At 56.7% G+C, this 23917-nt stretch overlaps 3 protein-coding genes and 1 long non-coding RNA gene across 5 annotated transcripts; 2 read left to right on the top strand and 2 right to left on the bottom strand.

The window, feature by feature from the left end:
- Nucleotides 1–2259: 2259 nt before the first annotated feature.
- Nucleotides 2260–4132, bottom strand: KBTBD13 (kelch repeat and BTB domain containing 13). Its single transcript, XM_009945454.2, has one exon. It carries the CDS (start codon nucleotides 4024–4026, stop codon nucleotides 2644–2646), a length of 1383 nt encoding a protein of 460 aa, XP_009943756.2. The 5' UTR covers nucleotides 4027–4132; the 3' UTR covers nucleotides 2260–2643.
- A 1846-nt stretch (nucleotides 4133–5978) lies between these two features.
- On the top strand, nucleotides 5979–10798 carry RASL12 (RAS like family 12). 2 transcript variants are annotated; one of them, XM_075432281.1, is made up of 6 exons: nucleotides 5979–6253; nucleotides 7060–7176; nucleotides 7267–7323; nucleotides 8464–8537; nucleotides 8631–8821; nucleotides 9509–10798. In XM_075432281.1, exons 2-6 carry the CDS (start codon nucleotides 7068–7070, stop codon nucleotides 9891–9893), a joined length of 816 nt encoding a protein of 271 aa, XP_075288396.1. In that variant the 5' UTR covers nucleotides 5979–6253; nucleotides 7060–7067; the 3' UTR covers nucleotides 9894–10798. The 2 variants fall into 2 exon arrangements, with proteins under 2 accessions (XP_075288396.1, XP_075288397.1); XM_075432282.1 differs by lacking the exon at nucleotides 5979–6253 and adding an exon at nucleotides 6471–6791.
- Nucleotides 10799–10822: 24 nt separating this feature from the next.
- Nucleotides 10823–20051, bottom strand: SLC51B (SLC51 subunit beta). Its single transcript, XM_075432280.1, has 6 exons — nucleotides 19774–20051; nucleotides 16008–16108; nucleotides 14483–14857; nucleotides 14037–14180; nucleotides 13095–13185; nucleotides 10823–11506 (listed from the first exon to the last, which is right to left on the bottom strand). The coding sequence occupies exons 2-6, from the start codon at nucleotides 16045–16047 to the stop codon at nucleotides 11287–11289; spliced, it is 870 nt and encodes a 289-aa protein (XP_075288395.1). The 5' UTR covers nucleotides 16048–16108; nucleotides 19774–20051; the 3' UTR covers nucleotides 10823–11286.
- A 2538-nt stretch (nucleotides 20052–22589) lies between these two features.
- LOC142362608 (uncharacterized) lies at nucleotides 22590–23608 on the top strand. Its single transcript, XR_012765187.1, has 3 exons — nucleotides 22590–22777; nucleotides 23053–23147; nucleotides 23307–23608. It is a non-coding gene; the product is annotated as an uncharacterized LOC142362608 (long non-coding RNA).
- Nucleotides 23609–23917: the final 309 nt, after the last annotated feature.

The following is a 23917-nucleotide window of genomic DNA, read 5'->3' on the forward strand; positions in this document are numbered from 1 at the left end:
GGCTGCCTTCTGCCTCGCCTGGGTGCAACGAGGAAACTTGGCATCCCGGTTTTGGGGGACATGAGCAACCCAAGGATGCTTCAAACCTTCTCTTCTTTAATGGCATTGAAAAGGAAAATGTGGCACCTTGGACAGCCGAGGGAGATATTCGTGGGGAGCTCACAGGCTCTTCTTGGAGCTCCCAGCCCTGTTTTTCCTCCAGCTTTCCCTTGGTTACACAAGCTTTTATTTTTGATACGGCCCTTATAAGGCAAGTCCGTTCTACAGACAGCTTTCCGTTACGTTCATCCTTGCCAAGATGATGTCACCTTAAAAAAGAAAATTGTAAAAGGTTAAACTGTGATTAGATAGATCGCTTCGCCTCAGACTGTGATCTTTGGCGGAGGAAAAGCTGTGAAGATTGAAAGGGGAAGATAACGGCGCTGTGCTGGTGCCAGGAACGCGTAACGCCAAGGGCTAAATTCTGGGGGGGCGAAGCACGTTTGCAGCATTGTGCCCCCTCACTGTGCCAAGGCTGAGCAGCCTCTCGCTCCCGTTAGAGATTTGCGTGGTCCTGGCTCATCAGTTTTTCCCTCTGCTTGCAGAGGTAAGAACTGTCTCTTTTTTTCCTCCCCGGGCACCTAAAATCATCTGATGTTACTTTCAGTATCACGATCTGGATGGATGGGTGCAGCAGATTGCTCCTCTTTCAGGAGCACCCATGCCACACTCAACAGACCCTGCCAAGACCTGCTCTTTCCCCCAGCTGCTACACTTAAAATCCTCAAACCTTTTGCATTTTGTCGGCAAATATCTTTGTAAACCCCTGAACTGTCAAAAAAGGAGCGTGTGAAGGTGGGGGGAGAGGTTGCATCGCTTGGTGGTGGCAGAGCTGGAGGGAAGGGGAGAGCCTGCCAAGCTCAGCTGTCCCGGGTTAGCCACAGGAGCCCGTCAGAAATATTTTAGTAACAGAATTATTTGAACTTTATGTTAATGGAGGGCTTAAGCTGTTTGCTCAACTTAAAACGGTTTTAAAGCGGCGTGCTTCCATGTGCTGCTCTCAGTTAGGAGAAGACACCATGAAATGTTAATTGGCTTCGTCTAGGAAGGGAACAAGGATTTGACTTGACGGGCTTTCTGCGAACGGTCCGCCCGAGGACAGCAGTGCTGCTCAGCCAACAACCAGTGTCCCCTGCCTGCCCCGTGCCACCATCGGACCTGCACCTCCACCGTCTGTGGTCCCCATGCCGGGGATGACACCAGGGTGGTGGCCTGGCCTGGAGGCAGAGGACAAATGGGGACAAGACGCATCAAGCGGTTTTCGATCCGGACAGGGATACGAGCTGGGGTTTTCTTGTTTGTTTTGGTTTGTGGTTGTGTTGTGTGGGGTTTTTTTTGCTCAAACGCGGTAACTGTTTTGAAAATGCTGAGAACTTGGCGAGGGTCAGCAGCGGAGGTATTTGAGGCATCCCAGCTGGTATTCCCTTCCGCTCCGTCTCGGCCGGGACGGCACGGGCAGCCTGGAGCCTGCCCCATGGATGGGAACCAGCTGAGCCATGGTCTGGGTTTGCTGCTGTCCTGGTCCCTGCAGGTCTCCCAAGGTCCCAAAACGGAGCTCTGCGTTCTCCAGCCATCCCTAGAGCCGATGCTGAGGGCTAGCAACCTTCAGTACCGCGGCTGGTATCTGATGAGAACAACTTGTCTGGTTACGGAGCTCTGTTGATGGAGAAGACCTCTGCAAGCCTGGCATCGCTGCACAACGGTGGTGCTCTCTCCCTTCCTTCGCTTTGTGCACCCTGTGTATTTCCAAGCTTTGCTATGTCCCGAAAAGACCCTGTCTTGGCTCAAATGAGCCTCTGATGAGTGTGACCCCGTTGAGTGTGTGCTGGGGCTTGGCAGACAAGCCTGGAGGAGATGATGGCTGGTTAACACGCTTGGGAGGGGGACATGAATGGTTCCCAGGTCCCAGAAACGCCTCAGTGCGTTAAGCACCCGGTGCCCAGGAGATGCTTTCCTTCCTCTGCCCATCTCCCCTCTCCCCTCCTCCTCCCAGCACCCCACAGCAGCCGGGAGCGGCCGTGGAGGACTCCCTGGGGAACATGGGGCTGCGTGGGAACCGCGCTCCCATGGACAGCTCGGAAATGGAGCCGCAGCTGAAAAAGCATTCAGCGGGCAGGAGCGAGCCTTGACGTGGATCCCCTGTTACGAGGTATTTTCCTTCAGAAGAGGGGGGGAATAAAAAAATCCCCCAAACCCAAGAGCAATGAAAAACACAGGGGCTTTTTTATAGCTTTCCTTTTAATTCCAGGATATAATGGATTATTTCCCATCGGAGCAGAGAGGAGGTGGGATGCCGCACACCTTGAGTGCGGTCAGAATAAATACAACCTGTGTTTGCGTCTCTTTGGTATCTGCCCTCTGCAGAAGCTGGCTCACGTCTGGTCGGACTTTGCACACAGCCCACGCAGCGGGCAGAGGCAGGCAGCAGCTGCCTGCGGCCCCTTTGCTTCTGGCAGGGTCTAGTGTCACCTCCAAGGTCCAGCGTGACATCTCCCTGGACCCGGGCATGGTTCCACAGAGGAGGAGAGGAGCCCAGGGGAGCGGCGGGTGCAGAGCCGAGGCCGCATGCAAGGAGAGCATCCCAACGTTGGGATGGGGGCCCACCTACATTGCAACATCGTGGTCACGCCTTGGCAGCCGCAGGAGGAAGGTCTGCAGGGAGCCGCTGCGTGGGAAACCTGCCCGCTCCCTCTTGAACCTCCAGGTCTCCTCTTCCACGGAGTAGACGAGCGTCAGCATCTTGTTGACAGTGTAGACGGTGTCACCCTTGATGACGGCGGTGAAGAGGGCTCCTTTGCTGTTCACGAACTGCCCGGGCAGGGCGGTCCACTGCTGCGAGGTCAGGTTGAAGCAGTCGATGACGCAACGCAAGAAGTCATCTGAGGGGCCGTTGCGCATGACGTAGAGGTTGTCGCGGTGGGCCACCATGCAGTGCCCGTAGCTCTGGTGCCGCTTGAGCTCGGTGACGGGAAGCCAGGCATCTCGCTGGGTCTCGTACTCATAGATGATGGTGGTGTCCAGCGGCTTCCACAAGCAAACGAAGATCTGCCCCATGGCTTGGGCGCAGGGTGCCGCTGCGCTGGGCTGCGGCAGGTCGGAGACAAAGGTCCAGGTGCTGGAGGCCACATCGTACCTTTCCACAGACTTCAGGGAGATCTTCTCGTACTCCCCACCGATGGCGTAGAGGTAGCCCTCGTGGCCCACCAGCCTGACATCGTAGCGCAGCTGATGAGGGCTGGGGAACTCGCTCCAGGTGTTGGCATCGGCGTCGTAGCAGAAACTGCTCTCCACCACCTGCTTGCTGGCCCCGTAGACGCCGCCCACAATGTAGATCTTGTTATCCATGGTCGCCATGCCGGCTAGGAACGTGCTGGCGCTCAGCGGCAGGCACGAGAGGGTCCGCCACGTGTTGGTCTCCTCGTCCAGGTAGCAGATGGTCCTGGAGAGGTCCTCCAGGAACTCAAAGGTGGGCGTGTGGGCTCCCACTGCCACGAAGGTGCTGGGCAGGAGGGTCTCCACGTAGGCCAGCAGGTCGGCGGAGAGGCAGTCCAGGTACTCCTCCAGCTCGGCATAGCTGTCCCTGATGTAGAGGGCGGCGCGGTGGAAGAGGTCCAGGAGACCGAAGATGGCGGCGGCTTGGTACAGCAGGATGCAGTTGTCGGAGTTGATGGAGTGGATCAGGTACGTGGCCAAGGGCTTCACCTGCAGGAAGGCGGCACACTCGACCGCCTGGAAGGTCTCCTCGCTGCCGAGGACGGGCCTCTCGCCCGCCAGCACCCGCAGCATGGCGAGGAACCCGGCCGCGCTCAGCTCCCCCAGCCCGATCTCCTCCTGCGTGCTCTCCCTCATGCCCGAGCGGAAGAGGGCACGGAAGTACTCGCTGCTCTCCACCAGCAAGGTCTTCTCCACCCAGAAAGACTGCTCCTCCACTCGGATCCGCACCCGCTCCGGGGGCCCTGCCCGTGAGCCTTCCACCTCCGGGGTCATCCTTGCCGGGGGGCTCAGCGGCTCTTGAGACCGTGCCCCGGCACAGCCCCCTCCTGCCTCCAGCACCCTCTGATCCCTTTCCCTGCGCTGCCCGGCGGCCGCCACGCCACTGCCTTGCGATATAAATACCTTCGGCTAAAGATAGCCGAGCGCGTGACCGGGGCCTTGCGGAGGCATCCGCCGAGCTCAGCTGCCCACCCAAAACACGGGCAGGGCTCCGGCGTCACCGCCCGGCACGGGGCACGGCGCAGACGCCCAGCTCCGTCACGACTCGTCCCATGGAGGATGCCCGGCCATCGCAGACAGAATCACAGAATCCCAGCATGGCAGGGGTTGGAAGGGACCTCTGTGGGTCACCCAGCCCAACCCCCTGCCCAAGCAGGGTCACCCAGAGCAGGCTGCACAGCACCGTGTCCAGGCGGGTCTTGAATATCTCCAGAGAAGGAGACTCCACAGCCTCCCTGGGCAGCCTGGGCCAGGGCTCCGTCACCCTCAGAGGGAAGAAGTTCTTCCTCGGGTTCAGCTGGAGCTTCCTCTGCTTCAGTTTGTGCCCATTGCCCCTTGTCCTGTCGCTGAGCACCACTGCAAAGAGTCTGGCCCCGTCCTCCTGACCCCCACCCTGCAGATATTTAGAGGCACTTCTAAGGTCCCCTCGCAGCCTTCTCTTCTCCAGGCTGAACAAGCCCAGCTCCCTCAGCCTCTCTTCATAGGAGAGATGTTCCAATCCCCTCATCATCCTCGTAGCCCTTGTAGACGGGACAGGTTTTGCTCTTCCCCGCTCTCGGGCATCCTCCTTGTGATGCCCTGACGGGCTGGTCCCCACCCGGGGAGGGGGACGTTGCTATGCGGTTTATTTTCCATTATAAAACTTGGATTTACAGCCGCAGGGAGGTACCTGGCGTCAGCAAATCTCGGTGCCCCCCGGCCCGGCCGTGGGAAAGCCGCTTTGTCGTCCCCCGAGCGGGGCCACGGGCAGGGAGAGACCTTGACAGGGGCCGTTTGCTTCGCGACCTTCCCCAGGCAGGAGGCACGGAGCAACCCGGGCAGCGTCCGATCCCCGGCGCAAGGAGCCATGACCCAGCCTGGGCTTCATCTGGGACCTCGGGGCGAGAAGCGTGAAGTGCAGCAAGCCCCTTCTCTCTGAAAAGGTCCCCTTTTTTGGAGAGCTTGACCCGCTCCCCCGTAACGCCCGGCCGTGGGCAGAAACACCCCCCGCCCCGACTCATGTAGAGATTGACGGTGAAGAAAAGTGCTAATTGTGGCACGTCGCTCGTTTGTGTGCTGCTCACAGCTTTCTACGGCGAGAAATCCCATTTCACCTCTGCGGTGGGGTGCGGAGCAGGGCTGGCAACAGGGACCGCAGTCCCTGGGGCTGGTCTTTATTTTTGATGCATAATTTAATGCAAGCAGCATAAAGACGCATCATTTAATCCGCCTTGCCAAAGGTATATTTTTCCCTCCCTCCTCAGCCCCTCATCCCAGCAGCTGGGAGCTCCCGGGGCACCGCCTGAGAGCAAAGCCACCGCCCCGGGATCGCGGCCCCAGCAGGCTCCCTAAAAAACTCCCGGAGTCTCCTTCTCTGGAGATATTCCAGCCCCGCCTGGACACGGTGCTGTGCAGCCTGCTCTGGGTGACCCTGCTTGGGCAGGGGGTTGGGCTGGGGGACCCACAGAGGTCCCTGCCAACCCCGACCATTCTGTGATTCTGTGAGAAGGCGAGCGCTGCGTGCTGGTGTCACTGTCACTGAGCCCTACGGGTACCCAGCTTAAGATGCCACGTTTAGCTCGGGTTACTTTTAAGCGTCCTTGAGCTGTGTCCAAAGGGGTTCTGGGGGTCCCCAGAGGGGCTCTGCTTCCTGCAGGGGAGCGATCCCCATCCTCCCCATCCTCACCGTCCTCCCCATCCCCGGGGCTCGCGGGGACTTCCATGCTCCCCGACTATTTTTGGGAGGGTTTAAAAATATCCTCCCTGCGTTAACGGGCAATAATCCCAGCGGCGCGGCAGCCCCGCACGGCCGCCGAGCAGCCCGAGCCCCCAGCCCTGCCGACGGGCCCCCCGCAGAAACCCCTCGGGGCCGGCCCAGGGGCCGGATCCTGCGGTCCCGGGCGCTGAGCCCCATCCCAAATGGCTCTGCGATCGCCATGACAACGCTGACTTCAGCCTCCGCCACCTACTCGGGCTCCGAGCCCACTGGGTGCCGGCTGATGGCTCGGTGCGGGCAGCGGCGGTGAGTACTCCTCGTGCTCCCTTTTTCTGCCTCGAGATCGCACCTTTTGGGTGGAAAAAGATGGTTTTTTTACCCCTGCGAAGTCTCTGCCGGCAGCAGACGGTGTCGGTGCTGGAACGGGGCTGGGCAAGCGGTGGGCAGGGGGGTGGCTGTGCCGGCAGCGTCGCTGCTGCGGGCGGGAGGTGTGATGAGTGTGCCGGCCTCAGCCAGGGGAGCAGGACCGGGGCTTCGCTCGCTGGGAGCTCGGCGAGGGGCCGGCACACGGCCAGGTGGCCGCCGAGCGCAGCCACAGCAGGTTTTGGGGTCGGGGGTCCCAGCTCGAAGCCCTGGGAGCTCGGATGGGGCCCTGCCGGGGGGACCCTCCTCGGGGCGGCCGGGACAGCGTGTCCAGCCCGGCGCCAGCGCGGCAGCTTTCCTTACAAGGAGTTTGGCCGGGGCCCGAGCGGCGGGAGCTGCGCTCGCCTCCGCCTGCCTCATTCATCGGCAGCCCCCGCGCACCCCGGCGAGCCCCGCGTCTCCTCCGGCGGCGCGTTCGAAGGTGGGAGGCCGCCCTTCTCTGCTCTCTCTGGGGTGCGAAGGGTGGCTGGAGGGACTTGGGGGAGGGTTGTCCATCTCTCTGCTTGGGTGGGCTGCTGGCTGCCAGCGTGGGATGGGGATGCTGACCGCCCCGGCTGCAGGACGGGGATGGAGGAGAGCGGGTCCCCCCTCCGCGGTGCCACCGAGCCCCCTCTCCCCAGGCTGGTTGGCGGGAGCGTCCCCATCCCACCCCTGGCGGGTGCCCCATGTCCCCTCGCTCTCTCCCGCAGGACCGAGGATGTCCTCGATGTTCGGCAAACCCCGAGCTGGCGGCGAGCGGCCGCCCCAGAGCCCCCTCGCCGAGTGCAACGTGGCCATCCTGGGGTGCCGAGGGGCCGGCAAGTCAGGTGAGACGGGTGCCGCGGGGACGGCCGGGTGTCGGGGGGCCGGTGCCGTGGGGGGCCGCCCGCCTCACCCGCCTCTTCCACCTCCTGCAGCCCTGACCGTGAAGTTTCTAACCAAGAGGTTCATCAGCGAATATGATCCGAACCTGGGTAAGACGCTTCCTCCGCGGGTGTTTCCCCCCAGGTTGTCCTCCACGGAGCATCCTTCCCGTCTCCCGCGTTTCCCACGAATACGGCATTTAAGGGGGGGGGAAAAAAAAACCACCACTCAAAATGAGATGAAAAACAGCGGAAGGGCTGGATTTGACCCAAAGCCGCCCGTACAAACGGAGGTGACAGCAGTGCTCTCTCCGCGGGCGTCTCCCACGGGAGACTGTCAGCTCCCCGCGTCGCCCCGAAGAAGCTGAAAGCCGAATTCTCGGGGTTCCTTGGGGAGCATCTCTTGGGGACCACTCCTGCTCGCTCCTGGGGCGCGGGGCAGGGGCAGGGCTGGGGCAGCGAGCGGGGGCCGCACAGCCAGCGGCCCCAGGGGCTGCGCTTTGCAGTGAGCCATTCTGGGCATTTTTTTTTTTTCCACTCGTTTGAGTAATTAATAACTATTTTCCTAGGCCTGACTCCAGGGCGCGGGGAAGAGCCGTAAATGATTTATTGGGGACGTTAGGGAGATATGGACCTTGTCCAGGAACTGACTCCAGCCCCTAATAACTCAGCGACTCTTAGGAAAGCAGGATAAATCCTTTCCTCCTCAGATCTTTTTTGGGAAAGTGGTTTCATCTTCCCACGTCAAAACCTTTTTGAAACACATCCGTTAGGACCCGGCTGGGAGAAGACATCGTTCTCCCCGGGGGAACGGCTCAGTGGCTCTCCCTGCCCGCCCTCCCTCCGAAAGAGAGGGGTGCTCCTGGTGCCTGATTTATTGGGGAACGGCCCCGGTGTCGAGCCCCCGGCTCGCTTTATCTCGCTCGGTCGTGGCTTTTAGATAAGGGCTGAGGCTCGGGCGCAGCGATGGCCATGCCGGGCTCCTTCCCCTCCTCCTTCTCCCACGGGAGCCCACGCTTGTGGCACGTGGGGGGAAACGGCTGCTCCCAGCTGGGCTCGCCCCGTGGCCTCACCACCAGCCCCCCAAATAACGTTGTCTCAGGACGGAGCGAGGTGGGAGGCGCCAGTGGAGGACGCTCCTCATCAGGAGATGAGCTTTTCCCACAGCGTCCCAAGCATCCAGGGCTTTGCTTGGCTTTGGAGAAGACGGGACGCCCCAGCCCGTCCTCCCAACCACCCTTCTCCTTGCAGAGGACACCTACGCCTCGGAGGAGCTGGTGGACCAGCAGCCCGTGCTGCTGAAGGTGATGGACACCGCGGACCAGGTGAGGCACTGGGGCACTGCTGGTGCCACGCGCACGGCGTGACGTGGCTGGACCACGGCCGGGCCGCAGCTCAGCCGCAACTCTCACCCCCAGGACGGCCCCGGGAACTGCGAGCGTTACCTGCGCTGGGCCAGCGCCTTCCTCGTCGTCTACAGCATCGACGATCGGAAGAGCTTCGAGGGCTGCCAGAGCTACCTGGAGGTCCTCGCCCTGCGCGCGAGGGGCTGCCAGCGCCGCTGCCCCGTGCTCCTGCTGGGCAACAAGCTGGACATGGAGCAGTACAGGTATCGGGCGCGGGGCGAGGCTGTCTTCTCACGGTGGGGGAGAGCTGACAGATTTCCCCCCCCATCCCTCCAGCTGGGACGCAGAACCCAAATCTGATTTTTTTTGGTGGTTCTTTCCACCCCTGTTGGTGTTTGCCACCTCCTCCCACATCTCCGGGGTTTCTGCTCCCTGCCTGGGAGATGATGTGTTTATTTTGAGCCCGTCGGTGTTTTCAGCGGGGTTTTTTTCGGCTGCGTGGCGAGGCAGCGTCGCCATCCCCAGGCTTGAGCCTGCTCCAGCTCCTCGCTCCTCCCTGGCCGTGCCCTTTCCCTGGAGCCCTGTCTCGCCCCGTCCCCGCTGCCAGGACTGGATGTCCCCGCTGTGTTTTTCTGGCCTTTTGTGCCGCTCCAGGGCCACGCCGAGCGTTGGTCCCACGGGCCCTGGAGTCACACGCCTTGCTTAACCCCCCCAAGCTCGGCGGCTTCCCCTCCCCACAGCCAGGTCCTGCCCCGTCTCCTCCCCGCTCACCCACGCAGCCCCTCACCCGGGGATTTCAGGAAAGGGGAAAACCTTTTGGACTCGCGTCCCCTGCTCGTCCCAGGAGCGGGGACGAGCGGGCGCTGCCCGGTGCTCGCCGGGGAGCAGGCGTGGGACGGAGGGTCCGTCGCTCCCGAGGGATGCTGCACCGTCCCCTCCGCTCTGGCCAGGCAGGTGCCGGCAGCCGAAGGGATGTCGCTGGCGAGCAGGTTCGGGTGCCTCTTCTACGAGGTGTCGGCGTGCCAGGACTTCGCCGGGGTGCGGCACGTCTTCCACGAAGCCGTGCGGGAGGTGCGGCGCCGGGCGGAGGGGAGCCTGCCCGTCCAGCCGCTCTTCATCACCGAGGAGCGTCCCTGCCCGCTGGCGGCCACGCCGCTCGCCCTGCCCGCACGCCACGGCTTGGCCGCCTGCACCCTCGACACCCTCTCCACTGTCAGCTACAAGGAGATCCCCTCGGTGGCCCAGGCCAAGCTGGTCACCGTCAAGTCCTCGCGGGCCCAGAGCAAGAGGAAGGCTCCCACGCTCACCCTGCTGAAAGGTTTCAAGATATTTTAGGATGCGAGGGGCTGAGACCCCCATGACGGGCTCGCGGTGGCGGACGCGGCCCCGGTCTCTGCGCCGGGGCAAAGCAATTTGGGGAGCAGACGGGGTGCCGAGAGCCCGAAATCGGCCCTGCCATCGCTCCACCTGCCCCCGCCCCGCCGAGCACTGCCGCGGCGTTTGCGCCCCGTCCTGCTGCCGGCACCGGGGCCAGCCCGGCTTTCCGTGTGGGTCCGGGCAGTTCCCGGAGCGGCCGGAGCTGGGGGCACCACCGCGAGGGTGAGGGGCATCCCCAGGGCCCCCCAGCCGGCTTGGGCACCCAGCGCACAGCGATGGGAGCCCAGGGAGGGGGAATTAATCATTAATGAAGCACGGAGGCACCCGCCTCGCTCGTCTCACGGGTCCCCTGACCGAGCAATAAGTAGGAGGAATTTTCACGTTGTTCTAACCCCGAGGAGGAAGGAGCAGATTCCCTTTCAGCCGACCAAAGGGCTCAGGTGTCCTGAAACTGATTCCCATCCATCGAAAGAGGTCAGACCAAAATAGCTGGGTTTTTAACCAACTTTTTACACTGTAGTGTTCCTTTCCAAAGGCTTTGCAAGGAGAGATGCTTCACCGGCGAGGACGCGCTCTGAAAAGCCCTTGTTTAAAAGCCTGATGTGTTTCCTAAAACGTCTTAAATTATTTCACGGCTTCTGCAAGTGCCCGGCGAAGGGCGCGAAGCGAATCCCGACGCCGACGAGGCTCTGCCTGTGCCCAGGGCAGGGCCAAGGGCTGTGTGTTGGGTTTCATTTGCTGTGTCCGGTTAAAGGTTCTGCCTCTCCCTGGAGCTGCAGTTACTCTGCAGACTGAAATATCCACGTGTATATTTGTACATATATACATACATACATATATATATATGACCTTACTGATAGAGAGATGCAATATGGGACTTCAAGCAATCACTTTGGAAAATATTTTAATAAAGACGACTTCTGAAAAGAACAAAAGCGTCTCTACTTCAGCGTGGGGTTTCCTGCCGGGATTTCACGGCGCGTTCCCTGGCTGGCCGCAGGAACAGCCGCCCGTCCCGTCCTGTCCCGGCCCGGCTCGGCCCGGCTCCCACCATTTGTGGAGGAGGCAGACGGCACCTGAGGGAGGGGAAGAAGCCGGCGCAGGAGAGCAGGCCGACGGCAGCCGAGCACAGCAGGCCAAGACCAGGTGGCCGGGAGCCGAACCGGGGGAGGCATGGGTTTGCCTCCAGTCCAGAACCACTCCTACTGGTGCAGCTTCGCTGCTTGCCTTTTTTTTTTTCCCCCTCTCTTTTGTTTCCCCCAGCTAAACTGCATTTTTAAACTTACATCACTATGAACTGAGCCATTCACATACATTCCTTAGGGCCTACATGGGATGATTTCAGCTGCCGTTACGAGGCGTCCTCAGACCCCTCCGTGTACAGGGACGTGACGGTCCCGTCCTTCCACTGGACCGTCACTTCTCCTGACTTCTGATCCTGGGGTGCCGGCTCCTCCTTCCGCAGTTCGGCCGGGCTGCGTTCCTGCAGAGGCACCAGGGCTTGCTTGGCTTCCAGCTCGGCCTGCTGGGCCGTCTGCGCTGCTTCCCTCTGCATCTGGATCTTCCTTTTCCTGCAGGGAAGGCATCAAACGGAAACGCGGCGTGAAGCAGCGAGCCCAGCCCGCGTCGGGGGCGACGGCTGCACCCATCTGCGCCCACCTTGGCCCCGGGAACACAGCGGCTGCTCACGGGCAGACCCCGCAGGCTGCGCTGCGTCACGCGAGTGGTCTGGAGTCTTGCAGTACGCAGAGCCGCGGGGCTTCCGCTTGGAGCACACATGGCACGCGGCATCGCCCGAAGCCGGGCAGAAACACCCAGCAAGCCGCCGTTACAGAATCACACAGGATCCCAGCGTGGCAGGGGATGGGAGGGACCTCTGTGGGTCACCCAGCCCAACCCCCTGCCGAAGCAGGGTCACCCAGAGCAGGCTGCACAGCACCGTGTCCAGGCAGGGCTGGAATATCTCCAGAGAAGGAGACTCCACAGCCTCCCTGGGCAGCCTGGGCCAGGGCTCCGTCAGCCTCAGAGGGAAGAAGTTCTTCCTCATGTTCAGACGGAACTTCCTCTGCTTCAGTTTGTGCCCATTGCCCCTTGTCCTGTCACTGGGCACCACTGAAAAGAGTCTGGCCCCGTCCTCCTGACCCCCACCCTGCAGATATTTAGAGGCATTTCTAAGGTCCCCTCCCAGCCTTCTCTTCTTCAGGCTGAACAAGCCCAGTTCCCTCAACCTCTCCTCGTAGGAGAGATGCTCCAGTCCCCTCCTCATCCTTGTAGCCCTCCGCTGGACACTCTCCAGTAGCTCCTCATCTTTCTGGAACTGGGGAGCCCAGCACTGCAGATGAGGCCTCACCAGGGCAGTGTAGAGGGGAAGGAGAACCTCCCTCGTCCTGCTGCCCACACTGCTCCTAATGCACCCCAGGATCCCATTGGCTTTCTTGGCAGCCAGGGCACGCTGCTGGCTCATGGTTAACCCGTCGTCCACCAGGACACCCAGGTCCCTTTCCACAGAGCTGCTCTCCAGCAGGTCCACCCCAAGCCTGTACTGACGCATGGGGTAAAACGAGAGCACAGCAGACTGGTGACATTAGCTCTTTTCCTCTCATTTTAAGCTGAAAGCTCAGACCCAGCTGTAAGTTTTCTTGCTGTAGAAGACAGCAAGTTGCTCCTCAGCTGCAGGGTTGTTGCGCGGCAGCACAGCCCAGGGGAACGTGGTGGGGACGCAGACGGGGAAAGGCTGGGCAGTCCTGCCCCAGAGACCTGTACTTGTGGGAGAGCACCTCACGCTGCGCACGTTTACAGAATCACAGAATCACAGAACGTTCGGGTTGCAAGGGACCTCTGTGGGTCACCCAGTCCAACCCCCTGCCGAAGCAGGGTCACCCAGACCGCGTCCAGGCAGGCTGGGATTTACTGGTGGGGATCCAGAGCCCAGAGAAGTGAAATGGCTCATCCGAGTGACACACGAGGAGAGCAGGGAGTCAGGGAAGGTTTTACAATGAAGCAGGGTTCAAAGGAGTTTGTCTTTGCTCTTCTCCCCATCCCTCAGGGCTTCTTCCTGCCCTGCATCTCAGCACGCCCTGCCAAACCCACGTCGGGCTGCCTGGGGCGGGGCTCAGCACACACCACACACCAAAAGACCCCCACATTTTCCTGACTCACCTGTTCCGCGAAACATTAATGCCCAGGAGGAGAAGGCCCAAAATCATGGCCACGAAGGAAAGCGCGAGGATGGAGTAATTCCATGCTGATGCTGGGGGAAAGCACGGAAAGGCAGCGTTAGTGTGCACAGAGCAGGGTGGCCCGCAGAGCCCGGCCTGGCGTTTTCTGAGGATCCCCAAGCTCAGAGTGCCGTGGCTCAGCTGCAGGATGAGGGCAGAGGTTCTGGCGTCCAGCTCAGCACCCAGAGCAGAGCACCCAGGCCACATTTTTGGGGAAAACCTCAGGCAACTCTCCCTCCCTGGGCAGGAGGCTTACACAACTGCTTTCTGCCGCCAAAGCCCCCCGCCTCGGGCTCTGTCTCTCACACGCTGACCACATCTCCCTCGCTTTTCAACCTTGCCCGAGAGCTGTGAGCGGCTGCGCCCCAGGGTGGGAGCACGGCTGAGCGCTGCAGCACCCCACCGTGAGCACTGCCAGCAGGGCCCCTCCGCTCCGCAGCCTTCCTGCCACCGCCACGCTCAGGCAGGTAGATTTTGCCTCCGAACACCGGCTGGGGTGTGCGGCACAGATGGCAGCGGACTCTCCGTCCTTGATTTTTGTGGCTTTGAAGTTGATCCTCGGAGCGCTGACCTGCTCCTATCGACCCACTCCCTCCACCCTGCCAAAGCCACTGCTCATCCCAGACCTTTGCCCTCTCGGCAGGCTATGCCTGCAAAGAGGTTGAACCCCGCTCCGGGAGGAGACACTATCTCAGCAAAGCCTCATGCCTGTCTTCACTCACGGCCTGCTCCTTCTGGAGCTGAGAGCGAGGGTTTATATCTCTGGGGTAAATCATCTCCTCGGGTAATTCCCTCGGGCATCTCCACTAGGCAGGAGGGTTAACAGCCAAGGACTGTGCAGCTCTGTTCCAGCTCTCAGCCCCGGAACGGCAATGGCACTTACGGTCTTCTCTGCGGAAAAACCAGAGCAGCTGCTCCAGCTCTTCTTGATCTATACCCAGCGCGATGGTCGCGTTGCCTGCTCTGTGGTCATACCCGTCCGAGCTGGTAAGGGCTGCGAGGAAGTACCTGTCCTGCTCGGCCTTGGCTGTGGAGGAAAAGAGCAGAAAGATGCAATGGCTGCTCACTGCAGTGCTTGCAGTATTGAAATGGCCTCCCCCTTGGCTCCCAGGATGCCCAATACACCTCTCCAAGCAGGCAGGATGCAGCTCCGAGGGCACAAGCCTTATCTCACGCACCAACAAGTGGAGAGCGTTTCTGGCTCCTGCTGCAGATCCCGTTACCGTGGGGCACCCAGGTCTGGAAGGACCCCGGGTCACCCACTGTGCCTTTCCCCGTTCCCCAGCAGCGTGTGTGCGTACTGCTGGTCCCCGGGCGCGTGGCACTTACCTGCCTTCCCCTCGCACACGCTCCTGTCTGCAACATCTTGCCACTGGGCCTTGAGGCCTCTCACGTCACTGAGAGCGACTCCTTTCTTGTTGGCCACCAGGTAGCCCTGGCTGCTGCCCCGAGGAGAGAGCAGTGAATTCGAGCAGTTCCAGCTCGTGGAGCCCGCGCTGCCGCAGACACTTGTCTGCACGCTGTCGGCCCCCACCACGGAGAGGCAGCTCTCGGTGCCGCGATTCATCAAAGAATCGCCTTGCCAAGACCAGTCCTGGAAATCCGAGGCCGGATTACAGTCCTCCAGCAATACATTCCCATTCATTGGGCTGGCTTGTAAACACAGCTTGACTTCAGCGTTTTTCATCAGAAAAGCTTCAGTGTCTGCAAAGAAACCAGCATGTGAGTGTGGCCATCTCCTAAGCATAGGACATATACGCAGACAGAGCGTACGGGGCAGATGGGAACGACACCCAGTTCTGGGAAATCAGCGTAGGGCAAAAGGCATTCCGTAGGCAGACTGCCTCCAGTCCAGCTTCTCTCTGCCAGGGCTGCTGGGCTCGCAGCTGAGCTCTCCCTAACGCACGCTGCTCAGCAAACATGGCTCAAGCACGTCCTGGTCATGCTAGACTTGCCCTTGTGACTGGTGCCGAGCTCTGTTTGTGGCTCTGTCTGCAGCTGTTCCCCAGAGGTGACAGTAAGCTCCTCTCCGAGATCTGAGCTTTGCTGGGCCCCTTGGTGTGCCGGCTGGTGCCAGCCCACCGCGCCGCGCAGCCTGGCCCACGCTCACCCCCTTCCTGCTGTGGCTGGGAGGTGGGAGGTTGCTCTCTTGGCTTGTTCCAAAAGGCAGAGGAGGCTCAGACCCTCTGGTGAGCCTCACTGCTGGCTTCTGCTTTCTCTCTGGGGACAGACACCCTGAAGTCCTGCTCCAGCTGCAGGAACCAGGAACTGTCTCCAACGTCTCTGTTTCTGGGGAACCAGAGGGGGAAGGGCTTGAGGCTCAGGTCTTTCCAGTTCTGCTGTCTAACCTTGAAATGTCAGTAGGAACATCCCTCTGCACAGTGGAGGTGCAGACAGTCCCAAGAGACATGGACAGTGGATTTAGAAAAACCAAATCTCTGCAAGTCAGGTGTCTTCCTCGGTGTGAAAGAGATTGCAACTGTGCTGTAAGCACAGGCTTAGGGTGCAACTTTCCGCACGGCTGAGCCAGGCTGCTGCTGGTGTATGCTGAGGAAAACGGGCCCATGGAGAGGAAGGAACCATACTTCCAGAAAGTTAAGGTCTTTAACGCATGCCTTTGCCATAATACTATCTGTATGTGTTTGCCCTCAGCCAGTGAGGCACCCACAAGGTCGTACACCAATGCTGGAGACTCTTGCACGTGTTCATCCAGCTCCTGCGAGCCCACCCTGCAGACAACGCCTTGTTGTAACCCCTGCTGAGTCTGGCGTGCCCGAAAGCCTGTGAAGAGGCACAGCCTCAGCACGTGCGACCTGCTTCACCCACACCATTATCCCCTAAGCCAAGACTCTACCTTGCAGCAGGATAAATGGGATTATCCAGAAGAACTTCATGTTTATATGTGCAGCTGGGATGGATCACACCTTGACCAGTCTTTCTTCAGTGTGCAGACGTCTGGGAAAGAGAGAGAGACAAGAGGTGAGGGATAACCTCAAAGCTTCCTCTGCGAGTTCCCACTGGACGGTGCCACTGGTTTAACAGTGGGAGCCCTGAAGTTACATGAATTATTGCTCAGAGGGACTGGAGACAGCAGCCCAGCACATTTCCCCTCTGCTGTCCACAGCAGATGAAGGGAGACAAAAGCACAAGTAGAAGTGGTGATCTTTTATATGGCTCTGTGCTCATGCTGATTCCCCTTCCCTGCTCCAGCTGAGTATTCAGAGGGGACCTGATGCACCCCTGCAGCGGTGGCATCTGTTTTCTTCTGTGGACGGAATCTGAGCTGCCAGGACAGGGTGCAGACATCCTGGGAGCCACTGAGGTGACTGCAGAGTGGGTCTGGCACAGGGTCTGCTGCCTGGGCTTGGACTCATTGCCTAGGTGACCCCGTGCAGATGCGAGCTCGGCTGCTGAGAGCCAGCCCTTCCCCAACTGACCTCTCTGCTTCCCTCCTTGCTCCCTTGCCACGATCCGTAGTGAATACGTACTTTGTGGACAGTGACTACCTGCTGCCAGTCCACGGATGGCAGAATCAGGGCGTGGAGAGGAGGAAGTGGATGGCTCAGTTCCAAGAAGAGGAAAAGCTGGCTTTCCATTGAGACAAAGGTATCTCCCATCCTTCAGGGAAGCAGAAAGCTCCTCCTTGACCTTTAATCCCTCATTTGTCAGTGGCATCAATCCAGCTTTTATTGCTGCTTGTCCAACTCACCTCTTCACCCTCCTTCGGAGGGACTTGACCCGAGCAGAGAGCTTTCCCGTCTCTCCACCGCCAGTTAGTTTGAGCTGGTCAGGCTGGCTCTCCCCAGCCCACTGCTCACTGGCCTCATCTGAACCGTCACCCTCTCGCAGGTGGATGACACCACACTACACGTGTCCCTCAGACATGCTGGCCCCACAGGCCATTAATTATTATATGAAGACTTAGGCTTTTACAACTGTCTGATACTCTCAACTTTTAACCCACCTTTGCAGTGTGGCCTGGCACTGGCTGAAACTGTTCCTTGAAAATTGCTCACGAGCATGTTCCACCATGCCAGGCGTGTCAACAACGCTGCTGCTGACTCCTCAGGGAAGCATTTGTCCTATCGGTTATAGACCTAATGATTGCTTCTATTTCCCCCCCCTTTCTCAATGTCTTCACAATTCAAAGTTCACGTTTTATAGCCAACCAGGCATGCAGGCTTGCTCCCTGCTGCCAGAAAACCACCTGTTAGCAATTCTTTGAGGACAGGACTCTGAAGTACGCGGTCCACTTTGACTCCGTATTTCAGAAAATACGGGTAAAGCTGCTCCCTGCAGTTAGATATGCCAATTACCTTACCAGCCAGGTAACCTTTAGCTTATTCACACGGATTACTCCTCAGAAAGGAGGAAATAAAGTCCTGGTGCCAATTAAATCAAGTTACAAATCTGCTACACCCTAATAAGATGTGCCACTCGAATCTGCTAAAACGTGCTGTGCAAGGCTTCTGTCTAATCATTTGCTCGAACAGGAATATTTGACATGCATGTTGCTGATTTTCTCCTAAGGTGTTTCATAACTCGTGGGCCACCTCCTGGTGTCCACACTAAAGCTGCCACGCACAGCAGGGATGCTTCGAAAGCTGCTAGAAGTACTTCACTACTTCATAAAGTCTTCAGCACCACCAAATCTCCTGCAGCCATGGGACACCGGAACTTCTCAGGTACAATACAGTAGCAGAACGGATATTTATCGTGCGTTAACAGGAAATTTAGGTAAAAGACTTGAAAGGAAACCCCCATTATTTTAAAGATCTTTTACTTCTACATCAAACTGACCAAACTAGTTTGGAAGTTTCATTCATCAAAGCTACGAAACAAAGTGTTCTCACACCAGCGTATCTACCCCAGCGGGGAGCCTCTGCAGGATCCAGAACACTGCCTGCACCACCAGTTTCCCCAGTAAGGGAACAGTGAGTCCCACAATTGGGCTGGACATGCTGTGGAGAGTTTGAATCTTCCAGCTTGAAAAAGCGATTTTTAAAGCAATCTCCTCCAGCTTTGCAAGCACAGCTGCTCTGCCTCGCTGCCCACATCCCGGCGTGGGTGAGCACTGCTCCACCAAACAAGCTGAGAGAGCGTGGGTGATGTCTCCACCAGTGCTCCCTCGCCCACACGTCTCAGCAGCCACTCTGGTTGCTCTTGGACGGGGATGAGCCCTTAGATCCAGATCCGGGCCTTTGACAACTCTAAGCTGTGGATTTTGGTCTCCCAGCCCTTTGACTACACCCCAGACCCTTCTGAGGTTGCTTCCCAGCTTGGGAACAGCACTGGGAACTCAAATAAGAGAAAGCTCGTGCATTTTAAGCTTGTATGGAAGGAGGTGGAAAGAACCAAGAGGGAGCACCTCTCATAGAAACATTTTGCCTGTGTTATTTTGAGTTTATATTTACATCTGAACAATTCTGTAAGTTTTTTCTTTTTGTAAAAAAAGGATTTTCACAAGCTGAAAAATTGGTATGCTGTGTGTATTTCATGAATAAAGAGTTACTCGTCAATGCTGCCCCAAATCCCTCATTCAAAATCAGGATCTGTGGACGTTGGTGTCATCCTGTGAAATCTCAGGAAAGTACAGACAAGTGGCAAGTGACTGCTTTTTGCTCTACATATTGATCCCAGCACCTAAATGGCAAAATCCTTCCTCCTGATGGAAGCCCTTGGAGACCACAGACCCACCACACACACAAGGCAGAGCTGAGGGACCGGTGCTCTAAAGGTTGGCATGTCCGGTGCAGGACCACGCACGTCCCCAGCTGCATTTGGACTCTTTCCAGCCAGGGCACAGCACGCGGCGCTGTGAAGCCACCATGTGCTCTGCGTGTTGGTTTTTATCAGGTCTAATACTCGAGGCCGCTCACCAACCCAGATGGTGCCCTCACTCTGCAAATGAGAAGTTTTGAGATACTTACTATGTTGACATAAGTAAAGACAGGGGAAAAAAGTCTTCTGGAAAGACAATCAAGCACAGCTTCTGTTAAGATGATAATATCCCTCTGGACTCCCTGATCAATACTCACTACAATGCACTTATTATGTCTCAGTCTTTGTAAAATAATCTTCTCTTGTCATTCAGACTCTCCCTCCGGTGGTTATCTTATCTTAACTGCTTGTGTTAAAATGTGTCAGTTATCCCAAATATATTATAAAAGTGGGATGCCCTGTCTTTGGGATTCACATAGCATATACAGAGGCACACCACGGAGATACGAATGGACGGGTTGGTTTATAACGGTACATAAAGGGCCAAGTTCAATTAAAGAACACAAGAAAAATGTTTAATATCTAAAATACTAAAGCAAGAAGGCAGTCTGTACTATTTTTTAACCTTTGTAAAGTCAAAAGTCAAAGAATAAATCTGAGTTATATTAAATATTTTCCTCTGACTGCTTTCCAGGCTGTTTATTTGCGAAAGTTATGCCAGCTTGCTTCTCACTTGCCATCCAGTCTCTGCTTAAAAAAGTTATGCAGCCTTCGCTTGAAATTTCCAAGGATTCGGGCTTTCTAACTGAAATAAATAAATAAGCCTTTCTTCACAGATAGCTATAAATTAACCCACCAGCTAGTGCAGCAGGAATGTCCGTTAATCTCCGCTAACTCACCAGAAACACGCAGTTCCCAGCAGAGAGGAAGCTACATTTCTTCTTTAAGCCCTGCTGTCTGAAGACGTCTCCCCCCAGCGCCTGTCAGTGCCTTACTACGGCGACAAGGTTGCCTTTCCTCCTGCTCTTGGTACGCTACGAGCTGTGATTCATTCTGCTCCTGAGTCATGTGTGAAGGCCAGTCCAACAGGTGAGGTTCACTCCAGCCCCTGAAAAAAACACACCTCTTTAGTGGGTCCATTTACAGCATGAGGTGAACGACCTTTTCCCAAAGAGCAAACCGTAGGAACTTCCAGCATATTTGCTCAAGCTATTGGCATAATCAGTATTAAAAGAGTACTTTCAGTAGAATGACACTCAGTAATAAGTTACCCTGGGGTTAAAAGAAATGATAATGTTCACTCTGCCTGGCTCGGTCCTCATTGCGTAAAGGAAGCATGTCCTGATAAAGCAGAGATTAGCCCCCCCCCCCTTTTTTTTTTTCAGTGAATGGTCATTCTGAGGCTCTCAGAGCATCTTACAGGAGTGACTGCCTTTGCAGGCAAAGCGCAAAGCACCCATCCGAGATTTTGCCATCCCTGTTTCACGGGTACTGGCAACAGTTGGCAAGGTCAATAGACTGCCAGGAGGCTTCGCAGCGTCACAAGCCTGACGTGCTGCATGTTTGTGCCAGCCACGCTGGGAAAGCAGGATTCCCCCTCCCTCAACTGTCTGATCCATGAAAAGCAAGCTGGACATGGGCTCAGAGCTCACAGCTAGCACTGATTAGCTTAAGCTTAATGGGAGATGGGCACAGTCTCCATATCTTCGTCCTGCTCTCGGTGTTTTCCAGCTTGAAATAAAGCGTCTCTGGCATTGAAGCTGTGTTCCAGGGTGATTAATCCTTTGAATCCCACCCCACATCCAATTCAGAGATTCCTTTGGCCGCCCCTGTGAAACTTCACCCACCAGACGTGCACACTCCCCAGACAGCCATGTTTTACTGCTCAGCATCAGCCTGGCACCGATCGGATAGGAACTCTCACGCAGAAATGCATCCTCTGGGAAACAAGAGCTCCCCTCTGCTGCGGGAGACAGATTGAGCCGGGGCATCACACCACACTGTAAATGGTGCCATCTTTCCTCCTCATTTCAAGCTGGACCATTTAAAAAGTGCCACCACACTAAGGAACACTTCTCTACAGTGTCCTGGTGACCTTTCCATCGCCAGGGAAGGGGTACAGTGACAGGCCAGCAAGCGGTCTCACAAGCTGCACAACCAAACCCTCTGGCTCACCGCCTTTGAGAAAGGCACAGAGAAAATGCCCGGCCCACGTAGCGCAATCTCAGAGCAGAGGGATGGAGATGGTAACCACAGCGAAGAGGTGGTTGTAACTGGAGGAGGGTGAATTCAAAGCCCCAGAAGGTCCTTTTTCATCCCAAGTTTTATGTATCTATATTTTAATTTAAAAAAAAAAAATTTCCCCCAACTGCTGTGTGGAAGCTGGGCGCAATGGTATAACCCACATCTCCCTCAACTGCAGGCTCTGAAAGCAGGTGGAGAAACCTGTTCAGAGGAGACAGAGAGCCCACAGCCCCTGGGAAGTCATGGGTGGCTCTGCAGCTCCACAGTGGCTGTTCGGGTCCGGTCCTGCCTTTGGGTTGCTTGCAGAGCAGGTGTCCGACAGCTCCTCTCGCATGGGAGACCCCTCAAAGGCACCCTGCAGCCCCTGCAAGCCCCGTGTCCCACTGCCAGCAGTGAGATGACAGGCCACCTCCGCTCGCCTCCCTGGGGTGGAGTGGCGTGGGTCAGGGATAGGTCTTTGTGGATCAGCACAGCAGTTCCTATTTCACCCCCGATATCCCCCCAAAATTAGTGTCAGGATGCAGGCAGCTGGCCAAGATGCTCTTAGGACTCAGCATGACGTACATGGAAATAAAACCAGTTTCCCACTGGTTAGAGTTGGCCCTCGTGTCCTCTCCTTCTCCACAGGACCGCGAACGCGCTCAGGAGCAATCTCTTCAGCAATGGCTGTGGGTGTTTTATTTCGTATTTCCCTTGACAACACTGGCACTCTCTAACGGGAGAGATCTATTTACTTCTTGGAGACACTTTCAGTGTCTTTGGCTAGGAAGCAAAGTGGAGATAGGACATTGATTTGTGTTCTGCTTCCTCCTCGGATTTGCCTTCAGTACTCTTAGGAAGAACTTGTCTGACCTTGGCATTTTAATTTAGCTTATCTTTTTTGATCCCTTCTGTGTCTTTGACCCGAAATGCCTGGTTACAGAATAACTAAACATTCAGGGTTAGTTTTCTTTTTTTTTCCACGTACAAAAGCAGAGTTCAAATGCAGCAGGAAAGCAAGATTTGTGAGCTTTTTTTTTTGTGTGTGAAACAATCAGCCTGTTGCTTTCATTCTGCTGGAAAAGTGTACATTGAAATAAATCTTCAGTTAAAATGCATGTACAGTGTGTCCAAGGCATGCTACTAAATAATAGCCCTAATCTGTTTGAACTGTACAGTGGTATCAGAGCTGAGGATGAATTACTTGGGAGCAAATATAACGGAGTGAATTTAAGTCCACTTCATAACTCACTGCAAATGAAACATTAATTACTTCATGCGTAAGTCTGGCAAAATCTCAGCATGGAGTTTCAGTGTTTCCAGGAGCCTTCACTGCTGGCAGAACTGAGAACTGTCTCCAGGGTTTAAGCCCCTGACGAGCAGCCGGTGAAGCTCGGCACACAGTGCCGACGTGGAGACAATAGGTTCAGTGCCTCCCGTGCTGGCAGCCCATACCTGGAAATTAACACCGAGCAGCAGCCAGACGCCGGGTTCGAATTCCCAGCTTTTGGGCGGCATTTGGGACATCCAGACACGCACGGTACATTCTCGGCCTTCCTGAAGTGCCGGTGATAAATCCAACCTCAGAGAGCTGGTATTCGCCGGCACGACACGGGACGTCTCCTTCCAGCAACTGCGCTGTCTGCTTCTAGAAACCAGGAGCATTTTCCAGCACCCGAGGTATTATGTGGTCAAATTTTTTCAACATCTGAGATAAGTGGTCAAATTACACGCTGTGTGGGGCATGGCTTCCTCTCTTTCAGGGCCTGATACCCCTAAGCCTGTAATCGCTTAGTTACTGTGCAAGGACTAATTGTTCCCTGTTCACCAGCTCCATACCATGATAAGAGAGACTGGTCGTCTGTCCTTCTCCCCACATCCGCTTTCCAAGATAAACTATGCCGAGTTCTCAAGGAGAAGCCACTTATTCATCCTCGTTACCCTTATTTTTATAGTATATCCTCTCATCTACGCACCGTGAGATGAGGCGGCTGGAACTGCACCGTGTCCTGCATACGACTAAACTGAGGATTTTCATGGGGCTCCCCAGGTAATACAGAATGAAGTTTTCTAGAGCAATTGATTTTAATGTACTGATTCCCAGCTAGACAACCCTCTGTATTTGCCAGCGTATTCTCCTTTTCTCAGGGTGCAGGAATGCAAGCACCTCAGTCACGACGGCCTGACTCTTTTTTTTCACCTGTAACAGCACTTTCTCGTTGGTTTTCCCGTTTATGTCGCTGGAGACGGAGGCTTCTTCCACGTCCGTGAGAACGAAGCCCTAACGATGGGCAACACAGACACACACCATGCGCGCTGCCGCCGGGCGCGGCACGAAACGTCGCTTTCCTTCGCGATCCGTCCCTCTTGGATCCTCCCGACACCAACTGCCCTCCAGTTTCCAAGCGGTTTACGTGTTTTCGCTGGCGTACGGGGGACATTTCCAGATTCTCACAGTCCAGGTTTCGGAAATTCCTATTGTCAGACTGGAGGGCATAGCGTGACTTTGACGCCCAGGGAATTTGTGTAAGTAATTTACATTAAGTGAAAATCTACACAAATAAACCACCTTCCCACAGGGAAAAGAATGTTCTTAGCGTAATGATGAAATATTTCCATTCTTATGTTATGGGAGAAGACAGCTCTTTGAGTGGTTATTCTGACCCCACGGCTTACAAGAAAACATTATTTAATCACTGTTAAAACAAAGCTCTCCAGACACCCAAATTGGCCTTTCAAGCGCCGCGTCGGAGCCGGCCGAAGATCAGCGGCCGCGGTGTCAACACCCTCGCCAGCCCCGATGCTTCTCCACCTTATCTT

Source organism: Opisthocomus hoazin, chromosome 10 (assembly GCF_030867145.1).
Source record: "Opisthocomus hoazin isolate bOpiHoa1 chromosome 10, bOpiHoa1.hap1, whole genome shotgun sequence".
NCBI lineage: Eukaryota > Metazoa > Chordata > Aves > Opisthocomiformes > Opisthocomidae > Opisthocomus > Opisthocomus hoazin.